Source organism: Telmatherina bonti (assembly GCF_933228915.1).
Source record: "Telmatherina bonti genome assembly, chromosome: 21".
In the NCBI taxonomy this organism is placed as follows: domain Eukaryota; kingdom Metazoa; phylum Chordata; class Actinopteri; order Atheriniformes; family Telmatherinidae; genus Telmatherina; species Telmatherina bonti.
Window position 1 is genome coordinate 23,731,831 of NC_136630.1, and position 26,428 is coordinate 23,758,258.

General features: G+C 37.8%; 1 protein-coding gene across 1 annotated transcript in view; it reads left to right on the plus strand.

The window, feature by feature from the left end:
* Positions 1–26,428, plus strand: part of pemt (phosphatidylethanolamine N-methyltransferase) — a 95,004-nt gene that overhangs the window by 41,311 nt on the left and 27,265 nt on the right. The window contains exons 4-5 of the mRNA XM_079260427.1: positions 15,011–15,156; positions 24,949–25,060. Of these exons, the coding sequence (XP_079116553.1) occupies positions 15,011–15,156; positions 24,949–25,060 (258 nt within the window). The remainder of the gene's footprint in view (positions 1–15,010; positions 15,157–24,948; positions 25,061–26,428) is intronic.

Genomic DNA, 26,428 nt, shown 5'->3' on the forward strand with positions numbered 1-26,428 from the left:
ACTTTTAAACCAGCAACTTAGAAAAAAATCACTCCCCCTACACTATTAAACCAAAAAATGGATTTTTAAACCAGGCTGTAAACATGTTTATTTCTGCTTTGAAGTTGGTCTTTTTAACATGGGAGTCTATGGGGATTCACTCTTTTTTGCAGCCCCTAGTGGTTGAAGGGGGAACTTCAGTTTTATGCACTTCCGCATAGGCTTCCCTTTTATTTGCTGGAGGTTGCTGCTTGGTCTAGACAATATGTTTGCAACTGAAGATCTTGCTTATCTCAGCAAGACAATGCTCGTTGAGTGACGAGCTTTGGCACCAGTCTTTCATTACTGAAGGACGTGATGATGAATGGACGCAGGTGTGCTGCCATGCCCAGGGCTGCTGCACTGCCTTTGTGAAAAGGACGGAATACTCTAGGAACAATTCACCAACCAAACTGAAAAATCCAAACACTGACACAGATTTCTGCATTCATTCATTCATTTTCCTTACCGCTTAATCCAATTCAGGGTTGCGGGGAAGCTGGAGCCTATCCCAGCAGTCTTTTGGCGAAAGGCAAGGTACACCTTGAACAGCTCGCCAGTCCGTCGCAGAGATTTCTGCATTTGCTTCACTAAAAGCAGACTGAAAGCTACATTTGTTTGCAGGCCAGAGTCAGTTTTTTTTCATCCAAGGCAGTTTGTTTCTGTATTTACTTGGGTTGGGACCTGATTTAAAAAAAAAAAAAAAATCATCTTTTACTACTAATTAATTACATGCTTCGTAATTAATTAATCTTGAGTAATTGCATTTAATCACATAACAAAATTTATAAATGTTTTCATCCACACGCTTCATTAATAGACATTAATACTTGAAAGTAAACCAAGGAAACTTTGCAGCTGCAATTAGCGGAAAAGAGAGAGCGACATGTTCTTTTATTGTCCCCCAAGCAATCAGAAAAAGTCTCTAGACTTATTGATGGTGGCTTTTTCTTTAAAAAGATTCACTGAAGGGGTCTGAAAAACTAGCAAAATAATCGTTGTACCAAGAAATTCTTCACTGAAAAACATTCCACAGTTAAACGTGTTAATTCTTTTTAATGCATTAACTTTTCTGTAATTAATTATTGGTAATTAATGTGTTAAAATCCCAGCACTAGTATTGACACTCCTGAACCAAAGCAGACTTTCTGAGTTATCGAACTGGGGTTGAATGAGTAGGACTGGTGTGAATGCACTTTGAGTGACTGAGAACTAGGATGCTGACTGGAGGGAGTTTAGCGCTGTGAACATAAGTTCAAATGTCAATTTCTATAAGTATGCATCATGAAGATTACGTAACTTGGAGAAATGTGTGACCTCTTACAGTCAATCACAAACTCTAAAAAAAAGGCGGGACTGATGAAGAAAGCTGACAACCTTTTACAGTTTCTTCCAGTCAGCTTACATTAAAACAACAGTTGAACTTTTTTATAGCCCCTGTTTGATCAAGTTTGTGCAACATTATGCTCGGATATAACAGAGACCTTGTGGTTAATGTGCATAAAACGGCTCCAAGCAAAGCTGCAATCTCTATCAAAAACAACAACCTTCTGGTTTTAGATGGATGAATTGTCTATTTGTCTGTGGTTCTGTCCGCTGTGAGAAACCACAGCGTGCCTTAAGGTGTTTGTCCTTGAAATCTATGCAAAGACAGATATTTATTGGTTGTTTGTGCATGTTGAGGGGTTGAGACTGAACCTTGTAAGGTGACACAACATACACAGTAAGCACAAATATGCAGCCTTTATTATGTAAGTTACTTTTTCTGCTGTGCACCCATTATCACATGCTTGTCGCTGTAGTTCCAGACCACTTTTTATCTCTTGTTCTGTTTCTTTGCTGTACTGTTCTACCGTTAGGGAATACGCATGTTTCACTGGCCTTGTTTCTTTTTGCCATTTTAGACAAACAAGCAGATTCCTTGTTCACACCTAACAATTGCATTATAATACTGAATCTAAAAATAACACCTTTCTTTATCTAAATTACCAGGAATTCAGTTTTCTTGTTCAAACTCTAATGCTATTTCACTAAATTTAAGATTTGTAATGACTTTGGTGTCTTTCATGGGATTTTTTCCTGTTTATCTATAGGAGCCCTTCTGTTTCTTCTGCCTTTTACCTCCATCTCTTTCTCCTTTGTCCTTATCTACAGTGTGCCAACAGCTGTTTAAATCCCTTTGTCACCCCACGCCTGTTATCATATCAATACCAATTGGAAGTACATACTCCCACACCTCCCACTATGGATAAAAATAAGGGCAAAGCATCGTCAGTGCAGCTCCACATAAGCAGAATGCAATATTTTCTTTATTTTCTGGTCTTTGTTAAAGCATGTATGTGATGACTGTTGCTGGGCAACAGCAGATGAAAGAAGCAGCTACTAGGCAATAAATAATCTTACAATTTTTTTCTCTTTTCTCTTTGTACCTCTGAAGAAAATTGACAACACAAAATGAAATCCACAGAGAAACATTAAATATAGTAAGAAATTCCCCCACGCAGTCCCTCTTGGAAAGAACATGTGAATTAGTTGAATAATAACTTTAATACCAAGTTATTTACGAAAAAGAATTTATATACTTGAACCAGAATATTTAGAACCAAGGGGCGTAAGAGGTAACCAGTTAGTTAGCTGGGCTGTCAGCCATGCCCATATCTACCAGTTGTGCCTACAGAACATGTGGACCAAATTTAGGGACATTCTGTTAATTAGTTTTACAGAAGCTGTTAGTGTCAGCTCCTGCCCCCGTGCAACCCTTCCCTGGAATGCACAAGAATAGGCATTGAATGGATCTTTTGAATGCATTTGTTTTTAATTGACAGATTTCGGGTGTTTCTGGTGCCCCCTGCAGGTTGAACATGGAATGCCTAAAGTCCCATTTTTTCTACTTTAAAATATTAGAAGAATGTCTTGCAAGCAAAATATAGAGAAATGTAAACAATTCCACATTTTAAAACACACCTAAGAGACATAAAGAAAGTAGATGATTGTGCCTGTTTGTATTGTGGCTGAGTAGAAAAAACTTTGCATGCTGTAGCACATAAAATTAGCATACATCCCACACCGTTTTCAAAACAACTTCATTTTTTTTTTCAATACTGCTGTCTAGACAGGTTTTACTAACCTCAGCTCTATGGATACTCCTGCCTGCTCTCTACTCCGGTGTTGGTGTAAACATTTAAAAGAAGCAAACCCCATTTTGCTTTTCTTTGAAAAGATAAAAGTGAAAACCATTCCTGAAGGTTTACTAGTTTTTAACCTTTATAAGAAAATGAAAAAGGATAAACAAAAAGCTGAGTGCAACACAAAACATCTAATGTTTGTACAAGTAGAAGCACAGCCATTTGACAAGACTAGGGAGAAATGTACCTGTAAAAAGCCAATGTGAGCTGGAAAGAGCTTTGCGGCTCTTGCAGAAGTCACTTTGTTTGACTTCTGTCTGACAAGCACAGAGTGAGTCACTGCTGTATTTATTCACCGTTTTCCTTCCTGCATGCAACACCGACTGCTCACATCCCACCACTGCCAACACCATCCTCAAACTCGAAAAGGCTATTTAGTTTTGAATATATATTTCCATAAAAGAAGTCTTTTTTTAAAAAAAAATAATTTTTGCACCATTAACATCTGCAAAACATCACCTCAACCGCAATAACAACATTTCTTTATCAACAGATAGCCTGCAGCTGCGTTGTTGGAGCTGCTCTGCTTGTTGTGGAGCTCTGACCAGCAAGCTATAGACGTTATTCTGGGCTAGTTTGTCTGATTCAGTGATTAAAACTTGATTGGTTAAATGTGCATACTGTTAAAAATTTGCAGGACTGATTTGACTTTTGTGTTTCTTCCATTGCCACCCCAGCAGGGGGAAGGATGAACAGTTTGAAGCAAGTCTAATCAGCACTTCTCAGCCTTTTGACAAGCTTCTTATGAAAATAATGTTTAAAAGTAGAAGAAATTAATAAAAATCCACGCTCATGCTTTGCCCTTTTATATATTATTATTTAACATCCTGATTGTTCCATCGGCGTTGTACCTGTTTATAAGATGAAGTGTTTTGTTTTGTTTCAGAAATTAATCTTAGATTAAAAGCTGATTAAACCAAAGTACAAAAATAATACATTTAGCTGATTAGATGAAAATGAATTATTATGAGAAATAAAAGCATGAGAAGATCAACGATTAGCAGTTATTCTGAAGTGGAAGGTCATTGTTAAAGGGTGCTCCTTAGTTAGGTGGGAGCTGCTATTGATTTCTCGTAACTCTATTAAAAGGCTGAAAAAGGTTTGGACTCCATCAGATCACAGACATACTAATGATGTGCAAATAGAGGACATTCACCACCCTTCTGCAGAAGTAGCAGTTTGCAAAATCCAACCAAGGAGCAGGAGAACAATAGTCTGCAATAGTGTATGACACCACAAAGAAACCCACAGCTAAAAACCTCTCAAGTTACCTAAAACTAAGCCTCGTGCATGTACGTACTACCAAGTCAGCGCTGATCAGTGGCTGCATCGTAGTTTTCGCAGCGCAAAACTGATGTCATGAAAAAGAAAAGTAAATCCAACACATATCCCTTTACCTCTTTAAAACAAATATGTGAAAGTGTGGCGTTTGGCAGGGGATGAGGGTTTAAACCAAGTCCTGCAGGAAACATCCAAAATCTGCTGCCCTTCAGGACTGACTTTGGACGCTGCAGGTTTAAACTATCTTGCTAGTGGTTGTAATTCAGTAGAAGTTGTCCTAACTTGAGAAATCTTTAGAAAGCAAGCGCACCAGGGTAAAACTTGAGCTTCATTATGAAAAAAATGTCCTAACAATAATAGATATACAATATAAATAACAGTTATCTTTTTATGTAAAGTTGCTTTATTTGCTGTAAGAGCGGGGTGAGGGTGGGGATACTGAAGGCAAAGGTGGTATGTGCCTGTTGTCCATGAGAAAGGAGAGCAAGTTAAAAGCTCTTGTTTACCCTGCTGATGTGATGAAAAATTGTAAGTTATGCAGCTTTTGTTCCTCAACAGGACAATGAAATGTGCTTTGACTATAGAAACCTTCCACAAAAACCACTGCGGGAATCTTTGCAGGGGTCCTATCCTCTATTGCATTTGGGAGGTTTTTGTGTTTAATTTCACTTCCTCAGGAAATGCTAATGTTAAGTGTAATTTAGCATGTAATTGATTAATGCTTTTCAGACTGAAATGATCCACTGCTGCCTGCAAAGCTTTTCTGTTGCTGAATTTGCAACCATTATGTCCTTTATGCAAAGCAACAAGCATCACAGATAAGTTTGTCAAGGTTTTTCACAGAACAAAAAACTGTGTTCAAGGCTCTGAGGCTGCAGATGTGAATTTGTGGTCCAGTCTTTACTTTTCTATCTGACTCTATCTCTAACTGTCCAATCAGAGAGCAGATGGTTTCCTGTCCTTCCACATCACTGCAGGCTGTTAAACAGACATGGATCGATATTAAAGTGTGTCAAAGTGAATGTGATAAACTGTATTTACCTCGTCAAGGGCTCAAACTGGCCTCCATGCACTGCAGGTGCTATTTCAGCTGCTATTCACCCCGTTGCATCCAGCTCTGCCTCTGAAAGCAGCTTCTCACGGACACAGGTTGAAGATTATTCAGAGGGGAAAAGAATGAGAGCGAGGTCTTTGCTCGATCTCTGATACACCTCATCACCTGTGCTTTGTGTAGGTAGAAGTATTCTGCTTAATGATAATCATCCCCCTGTTGCCATGTGGATAGAATCATAACCCCAGTTTTCTGCAAAGCAATTCCAAATTCATGTGCGCCCCATTTTTTAGAAGATCAAAATCATTCCAAGGGCAAAAACAGACGACTTTGTAAGACAGTGATGTGATCCTGTCAGGTGATGGGAACGTGGACTGTGGAACTGGTTGGATGGAAAATAGCACAAAGATTAGAGTTACAGCTTGCTTCTTTAGTTTGTATCTTATAAGCAGTGTGTGATAGGGAAGGGGGCATTTTAAAAAATCTTTTTTTTTTATAAAATAACTTGCAACACGTTATTTTTCATGTGGGTTTCCTTGTTCCAAACTGGAAGCAAAATCTGGAAAATAAAAATGAAAGTCAGTATAATGTTCCCAAAATTTTGGCCTATTTAAAAGATTCTTATTATTATTATTATTATATTTATTTATTTTTTTTTTTTTTTTTTTATGCCCTTACCTATAAACTCAGCAGAACAGTCTGGTATGGGGAGGGATCTCAGCTTTTTTTTTTTTTTTTTTTTTTTACCTTTTCCCGTGTATATAGCTTTTTATATAGCTTTTTGACTGCCTCGACCAAAGACTGGAACATTAGTCTATCCCCCCGGGATTAAAAAAAATCCCCCCCCCCCCCCCCCAAACAAATCGCACCCTGCTTAAAAGTGTGCATCTAAAGAACATGCAGAGTACATGCCAAAGCCGAAGCCACGGTGGTTATCCTTGTAACATTTTACACTAGTGACGGATGCAGCTGTGTTACCATGGCAGACCCATTTCAGTGCAACTCATGGCTATGTTTAACCTTTTATATTTGGCATTTCATTATTGCTATTATTACTGAAAGCAGATAAAAGAATTTTTAGAAAATGTACCCAGGAAAGTGCACTTTTAAGTTATTAAGTAATCATAAGTCATCAAAAAAAAATAAGTCATCAAAAATAAATGACTTATTTTTGTTCTATTTTAGCGCATTCATTTAATTACTTTGCAAACTGATGTCATGCATTCATCACTTAGAGTGAACTGCATCTCTCGTTTTGCACGCCGAGTGAAAGGATCTATCAGGCTTCTAAATAAAGTCAAAGTTACGAAATGAAAATTGCTTTTATGACCTTTGTGCTTTTTAATTTCTAGGCTCTTCTGTGAAGCAGCTTCCAAATAAAAACACTGAAGCCACCTTGTGATTCTAATCGATTTCTTCTGTTATATTATGGAAAGTTTAACAAGGTGAAATTAGCGCTGTTATCTTTTAGACCCTCAGTCTCAAGTCCGTGGAATGTGGAAAAAAAATCTGTTTTTAAAAAGTTTTCTTGCGTTAGCTGTGATTCGTCATCAGCTGTTACGGCACATGCAGTGGTCAGTCCTGTAAGAACTACTGACCCCCTGCCCACAACTCTCTCCCCCAGACCCCGTTTTCCATCTCCCTTCTAATCCAAATCACAGCAGTGCACCTTCCCAGACTGACTTATTTAACAGACAGCCTGGCGGTCGCTCTTTGTGTCTGACGTGATACAACAACACGCAACATCACTTTAAGCATCCTGTTTCCTTTTACAAAGGACAAGCACCATAAGACTCACAGCACAGACCCCGTAACCCAGTTTTTCTCTTATTAACCCCAAACCTAGTTTTTGGGGACAGCATTCCAATCAACACCGACACAAACCCACAGGGGCCGTTCCTGCCTACAAATTCATCCAGTTCTACAGAAAGTTACCGCTTGAAGCCTGCAGCTTGTTAAAAAGTCGGGCAGGACGGCAGCTATAGAATTTAAAAAGCCCTAAGCATGAAAGACATTAGCAAGCGGTAATAAGTCAAACTGGTCTTAAAGCAGCAGTTTAGACCAACACAATGTTGTGATAGGATGTGTCATGACCACATGACGACAGAAAACAAGAAACCTAAAACAAAAACAGGCATCTTTTTAGTATATCATGGATATTAATAGCTATTTGGATGTGTAAACGCTTCGGTGTGGGGTTAAATATGTTTTTTATTTATAATTCACCCTTATAGAAAATATAGACATCAAGGTTGGACACGTTTTAGTCAACGTGAAGGATTCAGGAAAAGGACAAAAGCAAGTAGTATTCCAGATTTATTTGTTTATTTCATCAAGTTGAAATAAACGATTCCCAGTCCCTAAACTTAACCACAAACTGGTCTCAACATAGAGCATAAAACTGAGCCTTGACCCTCAACAATCACCTGGGTAAACAAAACTGTGGTCTCTGCTGTGGGACGTCCACACAAGTTGATTTCCAGTCAGGTGTCGGCCCCTATCATGTCATGATGGTAAAAACATTACTCTCACACACAGACACACACATTAATGAAACACTTGTTGGTCTGTGCACTTTCCTAGCCTATGAATTACTTTTTAAAAAAAATCTGGGTGGACTTTAATATCTACGCATTTAGACTTATGCCTAAATCTCTCCGCTGGTGTTTGCAAACTTATGACAGATTTAGAAGCAATGTGGGGTTCGTTCTCTGGCGAAGGACATTTTTATCTGTTTACTGGGAAAGGCAGACAGTCAACCAGTCTTCTCCCCAGCAGCTTCTCGTTAGACTAGAAGTCACAAGTTAGTCACAAATCATGTTTAATTGTGGTGAAGGACCCAACTGCAGAAAGATTAAAAACAACAATACTTGTTAAATATATTCAATAAAAAGCTATTCTGTAGAAGGTAATCCAGTGAAACAAAACGTAAAAGCACAAACCAGATAAAGACAGAGCAAAAACGGGACTGAGCAGCGGAAAGCAACTATGACCTACTGGAGCTGTACAGAGGAAACCTGGCAGTGAGGAAGGTGATGACTTACAGTGCAAACAGAGTAGCTAAGATGCTAAACCTGGATGTAATTAAATAAAATCCTAATGGCATAAATCTCTCAAAAACTTACACATGACATGAAGCAATAATAATCACATCAGAGGTTTAGAAAAAAGAAAACTAAACAGTATAATAACTAAAGGAATATAACCGCAGCTAACATCAGAAATACAATCACAGAAGACGGAACACACTGTCCATACAGAGAAACCAGAGCAGAAGAGACCAAGAACTGAACAGGTCAGAGTTACTTTGACATAAAAGTGGATGTTTTCTCTCTTTTCCAAGTTTGAGCTCATGTTTGAGCTCCTCCAAATGAGTAGAACTTCACTTTCCATGTAGCGCTCCGGGAGCATCACTGCTGATTTCTTAAAAGATAAAGCCGTACTGAGAGCTTATATGGCTCTGGTTTTTGTAAAACGCACAGGGATACCTAAACCGTTGCATGCAGCTCTGTCTTGTGGGAATTCAGGCAGCAGTATGCCTCTTGGACTTCTTTCAGTAGAGGTGCTAACATCACATGGTAATAGAAAGAAACCCAAAGGGCAGATTCAGGACTAAATTGAGAGATTACATTTTTTCACTGCATTGGAATCTTGGATAAGAAAATTATTCAATGGAATATTTTAATATTCAGTTAATCTGTAAAATTGTAGGGTTTTCTTTCTTGTTTTGCTCCTTACACAGTTGTAAAATAGAATATTCTAGTTTAAAAAGCCCTAATATTGGACAAAATTAGTCTTTTTAAGATATTTTTCAACATTCTTACAGAAATTTCAGACCATTTTGTCACATCTGATACATTCAAAAACTTCTTGTTCAGCCTTTAAAGGATTGACGCTTATAACATGAATTCAGAGACTTTAATAGCTGATACATCAGTGATGTTTTGATCAGGACTGGCCTTAAAAAGCATTTAATAACTTCATCTGCTGATCGGACCCAGCAAAGACCGCACCATCACATTTCAAGTTTTTACGGTCTAAGGTTGAAATGATTACTGTTTCCTGGTAATGCATTTTAAAGCAGCTGTTCGCCTCCCAGATCCATTTGATGAAAGTATTGTGGACGAGCAGAGGGTACAAAAGGAAAATGCTTTTACTGTATGACCGCACTTACTGAACCTATGGCCCTCATATCGTCTGTCCGTGCAGACACGAATCAGGCGTGACGTCAAAGTTAAATGTACTCTCACAAACAAGCAGTGCCTTTCCCTCTGAATTCACCTGGTAAATAAATCCACTGGATGCATTAGAGGACATGTTGGGAGTCATTAAAATTAAACGGCAAGGTTTTTTTGTTTGTTTGTTTTTGTGTGTGTTTGGAGCAATTATTGGTTGCCAGGTTGGTGTTTTACAATCCACGAAGTGTTTACGGTTTGTCAGTCACAGACAAACATTGCATGACTAACTAATTGTAAAAGATGCATTCATTGTCTGATTTGACTTTATCAATAAAATGCAGGTGGTCTCAGCTCGCTTTTTCCCTGAGCAAACGCTCTGCAAACACCCACTCACATTTAGTTTAAGAGTGGGATGAGAATGTGTTTAGTTAGCATTTAGTTCCAAAAATAACTCTCCAGTAGCTGCAGCGATTTATTTGCTCTGATCAGATTTAAGTGTCAGAAAAAGTTTTGAATGTCAGAAATGTTAGTCCACCGAGGTCGGCGGTCGAAGTCATGTTATCCCTGAGAGTAAGGAATCAGCTACTGCAATGGACAAAGATTTAATCAGCTTGTTTGAGTGGTTTTAAACACATTACTCGTAAGGAAAAAACAGAACACTGGCAACCCCCAAGCAAAGAATAAAAAATAAAAATGTGATGTTTTCTTTTTAGTATCATTGGCGATAATGCCAAAGTGGAATGGATGATGGTTTCCAAACAATAAGACAGTCATATGGTCGATAATATTAGCTTCCAGGCCTTGTAGAAAAGTTTGAGCTCAACTTTTAGGAGTACTTACATAAGCCTGCCGTGTTTTTGTTCATTCAGTCTGAGAATGTAAATACAGAGGCAGCTGATACAAAAGTGATAAAATTGTTGAAAGGGTTGTCATGCCAGTCTCTAAATAAAAGAGAAGGTTATTAAATCTGCAACTCCTCCAGTATTATGACCTTGCATTTCAAAGAAGTAAAGTGAATTCAGAGGGAACCCAACTTGTTACTGTCAGATATGTCCAAATCCATTATTATACAATCCATTGTGAGAACATGAAGTTTGATGCGAGCCATTTGCAGCAACTTTGAGCCCAATTGATGCTTATGTCAGGATGGAACTACATCCATCATTCATTTTCTATACGAATTATTCCCATTCAGAATTGAGAGAAAGCTGGAGCTTATCCCAACAATCATAGTCGAAAGGCAGAGTTCACCCTGGACAAGTCACCAGTCCATCACAGGGCCAACACAGAGTCAAAAAATCACAGTCAGTCCAAGAGAGAAATAAGAAGGACCAATAAAAAAAGTATGCATGCCTGGACGGTGGGAAGCAAGAATACCGAAAAGTAACAATAAAAATTATTTATAGGTTTAAGCTTCTAAATTAGCATTTCGTATGAATTATGTCAGCAATGCAGGATCCGTTGTTATGGGCAATGTTGTGTTGTAACCCAGCTTGTGGGGGCACAAAATAAAAAGGATACTGAAACAGTTATATGATAGAAAAATTAATAGTCTTGGAAAAACAGTGTGTATGCTTGTCAGATTCTCCAAGAATCATCTGCTTTTATAAAGAAAACATGTAGATGTTCTATATTGGGATGGAAGCACCATTATTTTGGGAATTTTTCTTCTGCACTCCATTCTGTTATCTTTACACCCAGATCCATAGTCCATATTCCCATTACCTGATTCAAAACCAGCAAATGCATGAACCTTTGAGTGGAGGCCGACTCCAGGCCTGCCTGGTGGCCAGAGGCCCAGAGATTCAATACAGTTATTTATGTTTGCCCGAGGTATTTTTTAATCTTCTAAAATATATGCCACACGTAGGGTTGGAAGTGTTTTGCATAAAATGAGGGTGTTAATTATATATTCACCCTAAGGCTTGACAGTTGTCATCTAGCAGATTACTACTAGATATGCAAATGGTGACACTCCACTACCATCTCTTCTGACTGCTCTGTTTTTCACTGCCACCAAAGAGACAAAGAGGGGCACAGTTGAAAGTATCATCAGTTTCTATATCAGGGATCCTCAATCCTGGTCACAGCCAGTGCTCTGCAGGTTTTAGAAGTTCCCCAATGCAACACATCTGACTGAAATTGATGGGTAACTAGCAGACTGGTGCAGAGCTTTAAGTTGAACTCTGGAAGTCTGAGTCACACAGCAAAAACTAGCTATATGTGTCATGTTTGCTTATAATGAAGTCAAACACTCTGCTGTGCAGTAAGATAATTAAACTTGATTAGATTATTAAAAAATATGGGGAAAAAAATCCAGACTTTAGACAAGTGAGAAACATCTTCAAACAAGTTTTGAAACCCTCAAAACAAACCTCGTAATACTTCTTTTCAGTTTCTTGCTTTGAGAGTAAAGATCCTAAAACAAGATAATTCTTTGTAAATGTACTCTTTGAAAACATGATACTGTAAGCTATCTGCAACAGAAAGCGAGGACACATCTTCCTGTGTTTCACCTATTAACTTACTTTGGGCAAGATTGACCCCTAACTCTTCTAACTGACATCAAATGTGTTTTTCTCAACAAATACCTGTGAGGAGTTTACAGATGCAGAGTTTGGAGTGATTTGTACTCAGCTTTTGCTAGGGGAGGCTCAATCGCTTCTACATCAATCTGTTTTAGTTTGACTTCTTTCTCAGCTTCTATCTCCAACACGTGAATCTGCAGTCTGAGATCAAATTCAGATTTATGTTCTTTTTCTTTTTCCTCAGCCTCTTGCCGAAGACACGCAAGCCGAACCTTGAAACTAGCATCCATGCTAGAATTCATTATGTTCTGGAGACAAAGGCTCAAAACGAGACAAAATCCCAGGATTAGCTTTGTGTACCATCAGGTTTCCCAGAGTAGTAACCTAAGGGGCATCTTTGCTGTCCACCAAAGGGGAATCATGTGCTTTGGGGGAAGAAACATGGTCAGGAGGGGCCTCAGAATCAAGAGGGGTGGCATCTGCAAGAACTTCTGATAATGGACACTTTGTCTGGCATTATCTCTTATGCACACATAGTTTGGCTGGTTAAATGACTATTATCACTCTGTTGTGGGCATCACCATAGCAACGCGTTAATCTGCTGGTTCAGATCAGCTGGCTTTTGACAGGTGGATGAGAGAAAATGCGCTGTAGCTTGGTTTTTAAGGTAAATGTTAACTTTTTTTGGCCAAGACAAAACATTTGATTAGTAAGAAGAGGAAGAGAGCAAATGAGAACAAGAAAAATCGTTGCTTTTTTTTGCTAGCTTGAATAAAATCTAATAATCACCCAATCCATTTCTCTTACCAAAAGGTACATTGAGGCCATCATTTAAAAAAAAAAAAAAAAAAGTTCCTGTACTTCAGCATAAGTTTTGTTAAATGAAAGATTATGAAATGTTTGCAAAAGGGGACAATGGAAAACATGGATTAAATAACACTGACATGGGCATTATATGGTTTTAATGCACTCTACTGTGGGTGATGGTGCTTTAGGCTGTGCTGAAGATATCTTAGCTGGTGTTAAAGCTGTACATTCTCTTTGGATGAAGCAAATGCTGGAGTCTTAGCAGCTAAATGCTGGAGCCAATGATATGGAAAAGTTGCTGTTACTTGCTTTAAAAAAGAGAACTATATTTGTACACTTCATTGCCTCTACATGCTAGTCCATAAAACCATAGAACCACACTGAGTTCTCCACACCAAATATCAAAGATTAGACTACACCCCAGCTGCTTCATTGATTTAGTTTTCAGCGTAAAGAATGGATGTTACTAACTACTTCTGTTAAACTTTTATTTTGGTAAAAAGTGTCCAAATTTTAAAATCTTGTAAATTTTAACACTCTTTTCTATGGCTGAACATCTTAATTTCAGTATTCATTTAAGTTCTGGTTTAAGTTCGGATGGAGTCTGACGGTTGGTGCAGAGACAATTCCATCGTCTTGCGTTGTCACTGGTAATATTTAAGTGGAACTATTATGTGCATTTCAGGCTAATTTATTTTTATTTCTGAGACCAGAAGGGCTGGGATCTTCCGCATTAAGCCCCGCCTCCCGTCACTGCACTACATCGGGAGCGCGCACTGCAACTGCTTTCGCCGTCATTGTAACATCTCATAAACAGAAGGATTAGGCTAATATGAGCTCAATTTAAAAAAAAAAAAAAAAAATACAATGTCAACACATAGCATACAGCCCTACATGTTGGAACCTGAATCAGACCCTGAAAACGAAGTGGAAAACAGCAACCCACAGCAACGAATGCAGCAGGATGTCTCTCTTTGGTAAACTCACCAGCCATCGTTGGAAATAAACTTTATCCAACGTTTTCCACCCGCCTGATGTATTTGTACATGCCCTTGTTAACCAGTAGAAGGTAACCAATCACCGAACCTTATCCCCCGGGACGTCACAAGGATTTCCAAGTAGAAAAAACTCTCTAAAACGACGCGTTTTTTGTCGCCATGGAAACCAAACGGAAAGAGTGCTGAAACTCAAACTCAAACATGCGTTTAGGTGATTAAAAAAAAGGGTGCCGTTCAAATGTCTGATAAGGATTCAACACTGTAACACTGTAGAAAGCTCAAAAAACTCGAAATACCATAATAGCACCCCTTTAAGGACAATAACATGTGACTGTTATAGAACTAACTATGAACTAATCTGTAGATTGAAGTATTACAGCATCTGTCTGACAGCTAAAATTAGGGCAAGTGACAGGATAATGATCCAAAGCACAGCAGCAAACCTGCTGTAGAAAGGTTGAAAGACTGTGTTGCAGTGGTCCAATCAGCTTTAGAAAGCTGTGCTGCAAACTTCACCAAACTGAAGTTACGTTGTAAAAAATTGGGGCCAAACTCCACAATGTGAGAGACTAATAACATGCAGTATACAAACTTCATGTTATTTTGTCTGGAAGGTGTTTCAACATGCTGTTGAGTCATGAAGGGTATTTCACTTAAAATATATATTTGAATGCATCAAGCTAATTTTAAGATCAGTTCAGACCAGACCATTACTTAATATGTCCTCATTGGTAAATTTAGAGAAGGGAAAAGTTGTGTACTCTGTTTTTCACATGAATGTCATTTTAAAAGAAGAAAAAGAAATAATAAGTGTCTGTCTGATGATGTTTTGTGTTTATGATCAATAAAAAAAAGATTACAGTATATTATTGTAGTGTGGAGAAGTTCAGCTCAGCCATAATATTCCTGCTGCCAATAAACAGAGCAGCTGAAAAACACAGTTGTGATTTGTTTGGCTCTGCAGTATTACAGTGGCGATGAAGACCCAGGCCAGGTGGGAGCTGATGGAGCGGACAGATGTTTTCTACACTGGTATAGCTCTAATGGTGATGGGCACTCTACTGGTGGTCATCAGCTTCCTCGTTCTGGGCTTCACTGGAACCTTTCTGGGTGAGTTTAAAGCTTATTAGATATTAAAGTTACTGAAGCAACTCATTCCCAGAAACTATTTAAATTTGAGTATGTTAAAAGCTATTTTAAATTACACAGACATAAAATCCAGTGGAAGACATTCATTGTTTTTCTTCAGTTTTATTTTTTGGAGTTCATCCATCCCCATTACCTTTTTTAAAGCAGATCCTCGACCTGTCCTAAAGTACTAAAGCAGCCGTGGTCCAGCTTCAGCTCCTTAATAAAACAATGAAACTCTCCAATTTCTGCCCTCTTTTCTAAACCAGAATGAACCCAGCACCTCTTTTTGTTGTTTCTTTTGCAGCATCAGCACACTGTTGTAGTTTGTTTTTGAATTTTCATCATTTATTCGTGTGCATCGACAGAAACATTGATCCTTCACCTCCATATTATTCACAATTCCGGGTTGTTTACTTGCATCAGTCTTGGTGTGTAAGACACATAATAATGAATTTCTGAATTTTCTTTAACATAATGTTCTGACATTCTCAAGATGTTAGCACTTTTCTGGACCATGCTATAAATGTTAGCATGCTTACATGTTAGCTTTCAATTTGGAGCAAGCTAAAATAATTTGTTAACATTTGTAAACTCAGAATAAGCATTCTGAACATAATAAAATACTAATGTAGCATGCAAATATCAGTATTATTAAATTCTAAATAAGTTAGCATGTTCCTGTTAGCATTAAATTAATTATATACTACAATATTGAATTTCCCTTTGGGGATTAATAACGTATTTTTCATTTCATTTTCATTTCATTTCACTAATATCAAAGTCTAAAATTGCTCCAAGCCCTGCAATTCACATCTACATTCAAAGTCTTTCTATTTTTGCTTAGTATTGTTAATTAAGGCCAATTTTTATTACATTTTTGTACCTATATGTGCCAGTAAATTAATGTTAGCAGCACTTAATATGAAGAAACGTAGTTACCTTTAGATAAAGACAAAAAAGTAGAAATAGCTTTTTTGGAATCAAATTTGAGTGTAAGAAATGAGGGAAAAGACATGTAATGTGAAGGGAAATGTCGTTTTCCAGCATGAATAAATGAGCTCAAATGCAATACCGCCAACTTGGGCATTTCTTCTCATTGCTATGCATGCAACACAATATTTTCATGCCCTCAATTTTAGCTCATCCATCTGCTGAGACAAACATGCTTGTTTTTCTTTCCTGAATAAATCCAGACCAATTGTCTCAGTTCCTCCACAACTCTGTCAATCTATAGGCTGAAATGCCATCAATTTGTCACAGAGGAGAGGCAGAAGGAGCAGCAGGAGGTGGCTGGAGTTCTCTGTATGTGTGTGAGCACGTGGGCAAATGTGTTGACCCGCTTGTTATGTGAGCAACCTGTGACCACACATGCTAATGCATGTGCATGTGTGGTCACATGTGACCAGATTGCCATTTCTATGCCTCTAATTTGAGTGAGACTTATAAGTATATTATGCTCATACATAGTGTAGAAGAAGAGATGCTGGTGCAGATGAGTGAATTATAGTTGTATAATTCAGTGTTTTTCAACCTATTTTGAGCAAAGGCACACTTCTTTTCACTGAAAACCCAAAAGGCACACCACAAACCAAAATGATTTAAAAAAAAAAAAAAAAAGCCCATATTATTAATATAAAGTCCATCTTGTCAAAGTGGCCTTGAATAAAAATAAGATAAACACAAGAAAAAGAATTTTTGTTATCGTTCACCTGTGCCCTGGATGAACACAGAGCTGCTTTTTAGACTAATCAGGTGAAATTGGATAATTTCCCAGGGCGCACCAGATGCTGCACGGTGGCACAGTGGTTGAAAAACACCGGTAAAATTAACAATAAATAGCCACAACTTCTCATCTTTAATTAATTTCTGAAATATTAGGAAATTAACAGTAAGCATGTCTTTTCATTTTTTGTGTGAAGATTAATTTGTATAAAATAAAATATCACATTTTTTCAACTTTTCAATTGAGCTGAACTTTACTTTTCTGTATTTTATTTTTTCGCCTTTCATTGACAATTCGTCTGACTGAAGTGACAAAACACTGTTGTGTCCAAAGACATTGGAAATGTGATTGGAACTAACATTAACTTTAAGAAACTACTGATGTCTCAAAACTGTGATTCCTCTCCCATCACTTTTCTTCATCTTACTTTTGCACATGCACACAAGTGAAGCAAATGTTTTCAAATAGCTTAGCTAAGAGGATAAAATAGCTGTTTTACCACAATTTTTATATATGTTTTTATTTTTTTACTGAAAGTTCAATGTCCCATATGAGTTGCTGAAACAACTGCTATCAGTGCACACTCCCAAATCAGAAAAGAAATGATTGGAAGGGGGGCATTAATGCTTTTGCATGAATAACGTTCATATCTGTAATGGTACCATTAATCTTAATTGAAATAAGACATGAAAAATGAAGTGCACCGTTCAAGTCAGAATTTTTGTCAATAACAGAGAGTATAAAAATATCTGGTTCTTGCTAAGTTTTCAATTTGGTAAATAAACTCAGATGAGTGAAAAATCTCATAAAGATTAACCATAATAAATAAGCTGTAGATGAGGAAAAAAACAAGACACTGTTTCCACAGGAAACCACAATACAGTATTCAAGCGGGTGGTATTTCAGAGTAAAAGAAACGATCATCAGCAATGATCTTTGAGAAGGATCTGCTTCCTCCAGCTAACCTGGATAGTTTGACGCAGTTCCCAAATAGTTTGACATAAGGAAGAAGAAAATAATCACAAGTAAAATTGGCCATTTAGCCCAATTTCAGACCATGCAATGCTGAGAGAAACTGCAAAATGCCCAGGAGCTACATCACAGACTCTATAGGCCCCAGTTGAATGGTTTGTTTAGAAATCACATTTAGAGAAAATAAATGATCTATTGTATCTCTAATGGTACTAAGGATTGTTACTGGGATGGTACCTATTAAGGGACTGCTGTTGTACCCTCAGCAGTAGGCACATATTTAAATTTTTGCTATTCATACCTTATGCAGAGGTGTTGAACTTCTAGGGGGGATCTAATTAGAGCTGCAACTATCGAGTACTTTTGGAATCGGGTACTCTGTCGATTATTTCTACGAGTAATCGAGCACTCTAACGATTATATTTTTTATTATGTGTGGAGAAACACTTCTCAACCGGTCGCAAATTTCTGCCTTTTAAAAAGATTTAAAAGAAGAATTCACGTAGAAAGAAGGGCTGACTTGTAAACATGTCCAAAGTATCTAAGAACTAGCCGATGTCTTGGTGGACGACACGCCTGTTAAAAGTGCGTCTGTTTAATATGGAATAAAAGTTTGCTGCAGGAACAGAGGCTCCGCCTGCCGTCACACACAGCCTAAAACATGCGCTTTGACTGCGTGTGTGCAGGAGAGACAGATGAGGGATGGATTACAAGACGGTTAACGTGCGTTAGCAGCCGACACCTCGCCATGCCTCGTTACTGCTGACTAATATCACACTGTACATTTTAACAGCCGCTGCTGTTGTTGATATAAATCGGCTGGAGCGGTGAAGTGGGGGTGTTTTCATTTCAGCTGCTGCAACATTGACGACGTGCTGTCATTGTATGTTAGACCTGCTTTACAGCACACACACTGCACTACGTTTTCTGCCCTTTTGGGTGGGAAATGGTCCCACACCTGTGACTTTTTTGGTCTTTTCCTCCCGTCTTCCTCATTCTCTGCCATTAGAGACCAAAGCAACGAGAATCTTCAGACAGAAAGCAAACCGCTCGCCGCTGCTGTTTGAAATGTCCGTCATCAGTCTGGGTGAAACAGTCATACTGTACAGACACACCGTAGGCAACAGATTCTGTTTTTATATATTTTATAAATGTTTAGATGTTTTATATCTTTACTGAAACAATGATGTAGCCCCTATGAACAGCGCAGTGGTCTGAGAATGCCACAATGATGCATAAATTGAAATATATCACCATGTGATATAAATTAAACGGAGCCTCGAGGCAAATAATTTGCATCGGTCAATTTTTGTACTCGAGTTACCCGAGTAATCGTTGCAGTCCTAGATCTAAGACTGGTTTTTATAAGAGACAAACTGTAAGGTGCAATACAGAACTGCCAGTAGGCCAAGCCTGTACCCCTTTGGAAACTTCTTAAACAATGTTTGCACATTATGTCATCAGATCCACTGGAAGGTCATTGACTGAAATGACCTTTTTAGTACCTGCTACATACAATATCACCTGGAAACTGATCAAATTGCATGGTAATCTCAGAATCTATTCCAAAGTAGTAAGGATGAGTGCATGGCTAAGGATCTTTTTGCAACTCCTGATGACACCATGTTTCCTTTTCCATTCTGCCTAGTGTAAATGACGTATAAGTGGAGATATGGCCTGAGCATGTGGGTTGTGATTTGATATGCCTGATTGGCTCTGTATTAATCTCCTTGAGTCGCTGTGACCTGATAATTCATACTGATAGCGCTTGGCTACAGACAATGATCGATTTTCAATTAAATTACACTCCATGTTAAGATGTTGGCCACCTGGCCTGGGATGCAAACTTTTCTCACATCCTCCTGATTACAGACCCACTTTTCCGCCATCCCAGCTACTACAGTGCAATCAGGACTGTTCGGGAAAATTGCCCATTTTCCTAACAAAATAGTGATGAAATATAAGTAAAACAGCTGAATAGAAAATCTATTTTGTTTGGCTTTCTGATGTGAATGGGTTACCTGTCATCAGCCTGCAGGTCAAATATTGAGGTTGCCTTGTATTGTTAAAGGCCAGATAACTGCTGGTTTTTCCCATGAATAGCAAACAGATTTGTTTATATAATCTCTTTTTATCACACCCTACCTGTGACGTTTAAATGGGCATACATAACTAAAAGCGTTATGTAAGTTCAGCATTTACATGCTTTTTCTTGTTCTTTTGGACATAAAACAGGGCCAGCAGCAACACTTGCGTCAACAGGTCAGTTTTACGTGCTAGAGGCTTCTGCATGTATGTGTGCTTAAATATTAGTAATTGACAGGGATTTGGACAGTAGTTAAATGTGCATGTCCTGGTATATTTATGCCTCAAAATGGGTCAGATTACATTTGTGTGTGGGCACAAAATTTATTACATATAGCAAACCAGGGAAAGTAGTCAGGTTACAGTGAGCAGTGTCCTAGTTCACAATCGCTTGACATTCAGCATTTGGTGAACATGAACAGTATCAGACAAGTATGTTAGAAATATTTTCTTTACTCTGAACTATAATTAAAATTTTTGTGAATTTATTGGTAAATTTTATTTATTTTTTTTGTTTTTACTTAAAGTCATAATTTAAAAGCAACACTAAATAACTTTGAAACTCTTTGTGTCTGAACCGTTGTTGAAGCTGTTGTTTTGCAGCATCACCTGGCTGAACCACACATCACAAGTTTATTACCAGTCTGAAACATGACATTACAGTATAATGTTTCAGACAACTTTGCGTATGTCTAACTATGTCAGTGTGAAATATTAATGTTTTCTAAACCTGAACAACTTTTTTATGTTTATTAATAATCATCATAATAAATAAGAAATAATCATAATAAATACTAATACAAGCCAAAAGTTTTCTGTTGATGTAAAACTCATAAAGTTTACTTTCCTGTCTACTTTTGGGAATGTTTGACATATATGTCACTTCCAGATATTCGTTCAGCACTTTTAAAAGGAAAAAAATAGTTTTAGGGGGTTGCAGTATTAAAAAGGGCCAACCTGTACATCCTGACAAGTTAGCTGATAAAATATTAATAAAGACATTGACACTGCCTTGTTAGGAGCAGATAAACTAGGCTAACGGTATCAGAAGCTGCAACCACAAGCTAAATTAATAAACCTGGTTCCACTACCTTACTGTATTAAACTGTAGAAGGACCATCAGCTGCTAACTGGGAACAAAGAAAAGTATAGACTATGTTTCTTCTTCATAAGTGAACCCAGCTGATCAGTTAAGACTTCATAGTTCACTCCATCAGTGAGGAGTAAACAGTGTTTAACTACTGAATTTTTTTCAGTATTATGATCCAATTAAATTATCATTATGAAATCAAGGCTAATATCACAAAATTACGCATGCATTTTCTTTTTGTGACTAAAGTTATGGATGAACTAAAAAGAGAATCAAGTCAAAAGAAAAACGACTCTCGTGGTTGAGACTTAAAGAGTACCTTAACCTTAAAAAATGAGGAAATGAATAAATTAGCCGTAGTACAACAACTGATGCTGTTGCATTTCATACCAAAGTGAAACAGGGTGAATATATAGTATGTTTTGGCCATTTTACCTTTTTCTTCACTAATTATGCCTTGTTAATATATACCACTGTTGACAGAATACTTATAAGACAGAAAAAGTGAGTGAAAAGACACAAAAAGGACAAATAACTGCCACCTTTCAACACTTTGCTTACCTTCAGTCAGCTATCAGAGTCCTTTAACGAAGCTCCTGGTGATTAGTTTATCTGTGAGGAAGTATGTCGTGTAACCACCATGCATTCAGTGAAGCAGTATGATGTCCTGGTAAGAAAATAGTCTATTTTTCCATTTTTTTTTACCCACTCAATCCAGTTTAGGGTCATGGGTCGGCTAAAGCCCATCTGAGCTGCTATCAGGCAAGGGGCTTAAAAAAACAACTATAAATAGCATTTGCTATTTTCTACCTATTTATTTTATTTTTAGGTCGGAGTTGTTTTGATGGGATTTGCTCTGATGTAGCCTTGTTTTGAGAAGTTCTTCAGCCCCCAAAATTGATTTTTTTTTGAGGATTCATCAAACTGTGAGTCGTTTGACTGCTACCAAGACACTAGCTGTTTTTGTTTACTTCTCACAAACTCAGTATAAAATTTTTATTTTTTATGTTTTTCTTCAAAACAGTTGTTCCAACATAACCTGATGCACCAGTTGTTTGCTGTCTTGACACTTCTCAAAAGTCTTTGCAAAAATCCTTTGATTAAGAGCAGGTGTTAAGAATAAAGTAAAGGCAGGTAATTGGATTAAACATTTGTTTGTCACGCCCATAGCAATTTTTAACCAACCAGGTTGCATATCTGCGACAAGCAGAGCCAGTTATTGCATAAGGGTGCATTCACCATGGGACTTTTGGCCACTTTAAACAACATGTTTAAATTGGCCACTTCTATAGAGAGTATAGTTCATTTGGAGGTGTGTAAACACTCATTTGTGTCAGAGCAGAGGGTTTCTGTTGCACACGGTGAGACTTAAAAGCAGACTGACAACAGAGAACTGAGGAATGACGAATAATTTATCACTGATTTGAGGATATTTAAGTCTGCAATGATCTGGTCGAGGAAGAGTAGGTGGAGAAGATGGTTAGAGGAGTCTAGAAAGATCATGGCTGTCTGTGGAGATTAGTTGAGTAGTTAATGGCTTACTGGTTCCAGAATAAGTCCAGTAGTGGAGAAAGGTACGTCCAGGACTGAGTCCGGTCGTGGTGGGGAATGTCCAAGATGGCAGGGAGGTTTTGAGAGCAGGCAGAAGAAGTGGCAGGAGACAAATTTCCAGATGTTTACTTGGAGTCCAAGCATGGCTAAGAGGCATTTAAGTGCAGAAAAAGCAACAAGGTGAGTAAGTTACTTGCAAAAACAAAGACCAGTGGGTAAGAGCCTGATTTACCAGTGAAACTGGGAGACAATGTGGTGGAGACTGGAGCACATGCAGGTTCTTTAAAAAAAACAATGCAAAACAACCTGCAGGTCTCTTCTGTCGCTCCAGACTCCATCATGAGCATCCAACCCCCAGAAGGCAGGAAACCACGGCCAGAAGCAAATCATGACTATTAGCACCAAAGAAGCCAACTCCGGGGGAGCCGGGGGTCTCAATTCATGTGCAAGTGAACCACAGTTCGTGTAGTTTGCAGTGTGAAAGCGAACGGAAATGAACCGTGGAGAGAAGGTGGCGTAACGTGTCATAAAGTGGATAGCTAGCTTCCTCTCCTGCTGTTAATACTGGACGTATTCTGTGAAAAGTGCATGAGGTTTGAACACAAAAGTAAAATCAAAACCTCCAAGATTGCATGAATTTCTTGTTTCTCCATTGTTTACCTGTGGTAAATGGCCAGATTTTCTTCTCCTTTCTCTATTGCCAGTGGTTGTTTTGGTCAATATCACCCCTAGTGTGTAGTAGTTGCAACTTTGTAATGTTGTTCAGGTGTTATGAACGTCTTCAGCTTCTTAAGCAAAATAAATTAGAGTCCAACCGAGTCCCTGAGAATGTTTCTGCCGAAGATAAAATGGAGCTTGACTAACTGGATTTTATCATTATTATATCTAGAAGCAGGATCACATTTTCATGTTTTCTTTTTTTTTTTTTAATGATATCACACGGATAAAGTTACTCTTCTGTGTATCAAACTACCGAGACATGGAGTGACTTGTATTGACTGAGTGTTTAATGGAACAGGATGCAATTCACATTCTCTAAAAGCACTTAATCTTCCTTCTTTTGGGGGACCGGATGAGCAACAACTGAGATATTTGCAAAATTTGCATTCCCTTGTAGCCAGCTCAGCTGCCATTTTTACAGAAAATGAAATCCATTACACTTCCCTCATTAATCTGTGATTTTCAGCTTTTTAAGCATAATGAGCCGAAACGTTTCTGGGTCAAATTTGCAGGTCATTTTTAAAGCTGAACTGGTACTGACTCAGAAGACTGAATGTGAAATCCCTCTGCAATGACAGCCAACAGGAATGCCAGCTGAGCTGAATGAGTCATTAGCTTGGTGTTGCAAATGATATTGCACCTAATACTAAGTGCTATCACTGAAAAATTCCTTCCATCTGTATCCTGTCAGCACTGATGTGCTTAAAATTCATGCCAAGAGCTGATTTAATGGCTCTAATCTATGTGTAATATTATGCAACTTACCTTTCATTCTTGTTTTTTAAGTTGTCATATATATATATATACATATAGATATACATATATATATATATATATATATATATATATATATATATATATATATATATATATATATATATATATATTTTTTTTTTTTTTTTTTTTTTTTTTAGACTGTATCTCCACTGATGGCACTTAAAAACAACTGTCTAAATACATTTCACGCTTCAGTGCCTTTCTGGGAAACAGCTTAGAGATGAAGTTGTCAGGAGCTTGCTTAGTAACACTCATTTCTGAAGTGTTTGTCACCGGTCGCCATGGGAAATGCACAACCATCACATCAGTTTAAAGAAATGTATCCAAAAGTTTCTATTAAAATTCAAAACTAGCTCTTGACACGAAACGTGAAATATAAAGCACCTTAATAATGATGCTACTGTGGAGATTTCACATGATGTCATAATCATTGTTGACATCTGTTAACGCCAGATGAGGCGTGGCAGCCAGACAGGGCGCCATTCACAGTGCTGTGTTGTGCCAAAGTCATGTTCCCTGCTTATGCATCTGCACTCTGACTTCAGGGTCATGTCAATTTGTCAGGAACATGTGAAAATGTCCATCTTCTTATAAGCGAGTCTGAAATCTGTCTAGTAAAAGTTCAAAACAAGACATAAATGTTGCAGAAACCATGGCAACAGAGTGATGTAATACAACACTGAGGTCAAGTTTACCAAGACTGTTGGATCAGGTGTTGTCTTACCAAATGCAATCACTGACCAGGGAAAATGGGCATCAAATCAAATGGTTTTCACTGTTAAATGGAACCAAATGTCTCATTTGTGAATATATTCCAGCAGTAAACCAGTCTGTGTGTTTGTTAATGTTTCAGGTGACTACTTTGGCATCCTCATGGACGAGAAGGTGACAGGTTTTCCCTTCAATCTGATAGAGAACCCAATGTACTGGGGAAGCACCGCCAACTACCTCGGCCTGGCACTCGTGTAAGTCAGTGTGTGTCTTTGAGAAGCAAATTATAACTCTCATTAATGTGATTTTTAAAAAAAGGTTTTTGAACTGTTTTCTTATTCTTATTCTTCGTGTCCAAATAACCTACCTTAAACACACAAAGTATACCTTTACAGTTACAAAGTATCTATGTGTAATTTTGGTCTCCAAAGAAAGCAGACATGTGACATTACTGCAAAAGAGTCAGAATCAAGATATGAGCGAATTCAACTTCAAGGCAGTAGGTAATGTAATCGCTTCATAAAAGAAAATCATATAACTGTCTGAAAACCAAAGAAAAGCAGCTCAGTACATCTTGGAATTAGTTGTTTGATAAGAAAGTGTAAAAACAGAAGCTAAAGATAGTTAACCTGAGAAGTTGATACACAGATAATCAGAACCTCTATCAGTGGTCAGTCAGGAGAATCCAGGGATATCCCCCAAAGTCACCTTAGAAACATCACCAGGATCCAGATAGAAGTGAAGTCCAAGATAGTAAGCTATAGCAAGACTGAATACTTTACAATAATACCCTTTCATTGTCATGGAAACTACCAGAATCTTAATGAAACAAAGGCAGTCATAGGATTAGCAGAATTTTTACCATTAGCATATCAGAGTTTTTAGCATTAGCAGATCAGAGTTTTTAGCATTAACTGATCGCAGAGTTTTTAGCATTAGCTGATCACAGAGTTTTTAGCATTAGCAGATCACAGACATTTTAGCATTAGCATTAGCAGATCACACTTTTTAGCATTAGCACATCACAGAGTTTTTAGCATTGGCAGATCACATAGTTTTTAGCATTAGCTGATGACAGAGTTTTTAGCATTAGCAGATCACAGACATTTTAGCATTAGCATTAGCAGATCACACTGTAAGCATTAGCACATTGCAGAGTTTTTAGCGTTGGCAGATCACATAGTTTTTAGCATTAGCTGATGACAGAGTTTTTAGCATTAGCAGATCACAGACATTTTAGCATTAGCATTAGCAGATCACAGTTTTTGGCATTAGCAGATCACAGAGCTGTTAGCATGAGCTGATCACATAGTTTTTAGTATTAGCTGATCACAGAGCTTTTAACATCAGCAGGTCAAAGAGTTTTTTTGGATCAGCATTAGCAGATCATTAGCTGGAATAAAACTTGTGACCAGAAAACAGAAGAAGACATGATTTATGATTTTTTAAAATATTTTTTTGTTTACTCTTCTGGCTGCTAGCTTACAGAGTGTTTGTTGCACAGTGATAAGCCAGGTAACGTTGTTATCAGCTGACTCTGCTTACATGTGACACCTTGATTGTGTGGTTTGCTAGAATTGGAGTAATTAGCAGAAGCTGTAAGGTGGACAGAGCTGTTCTCT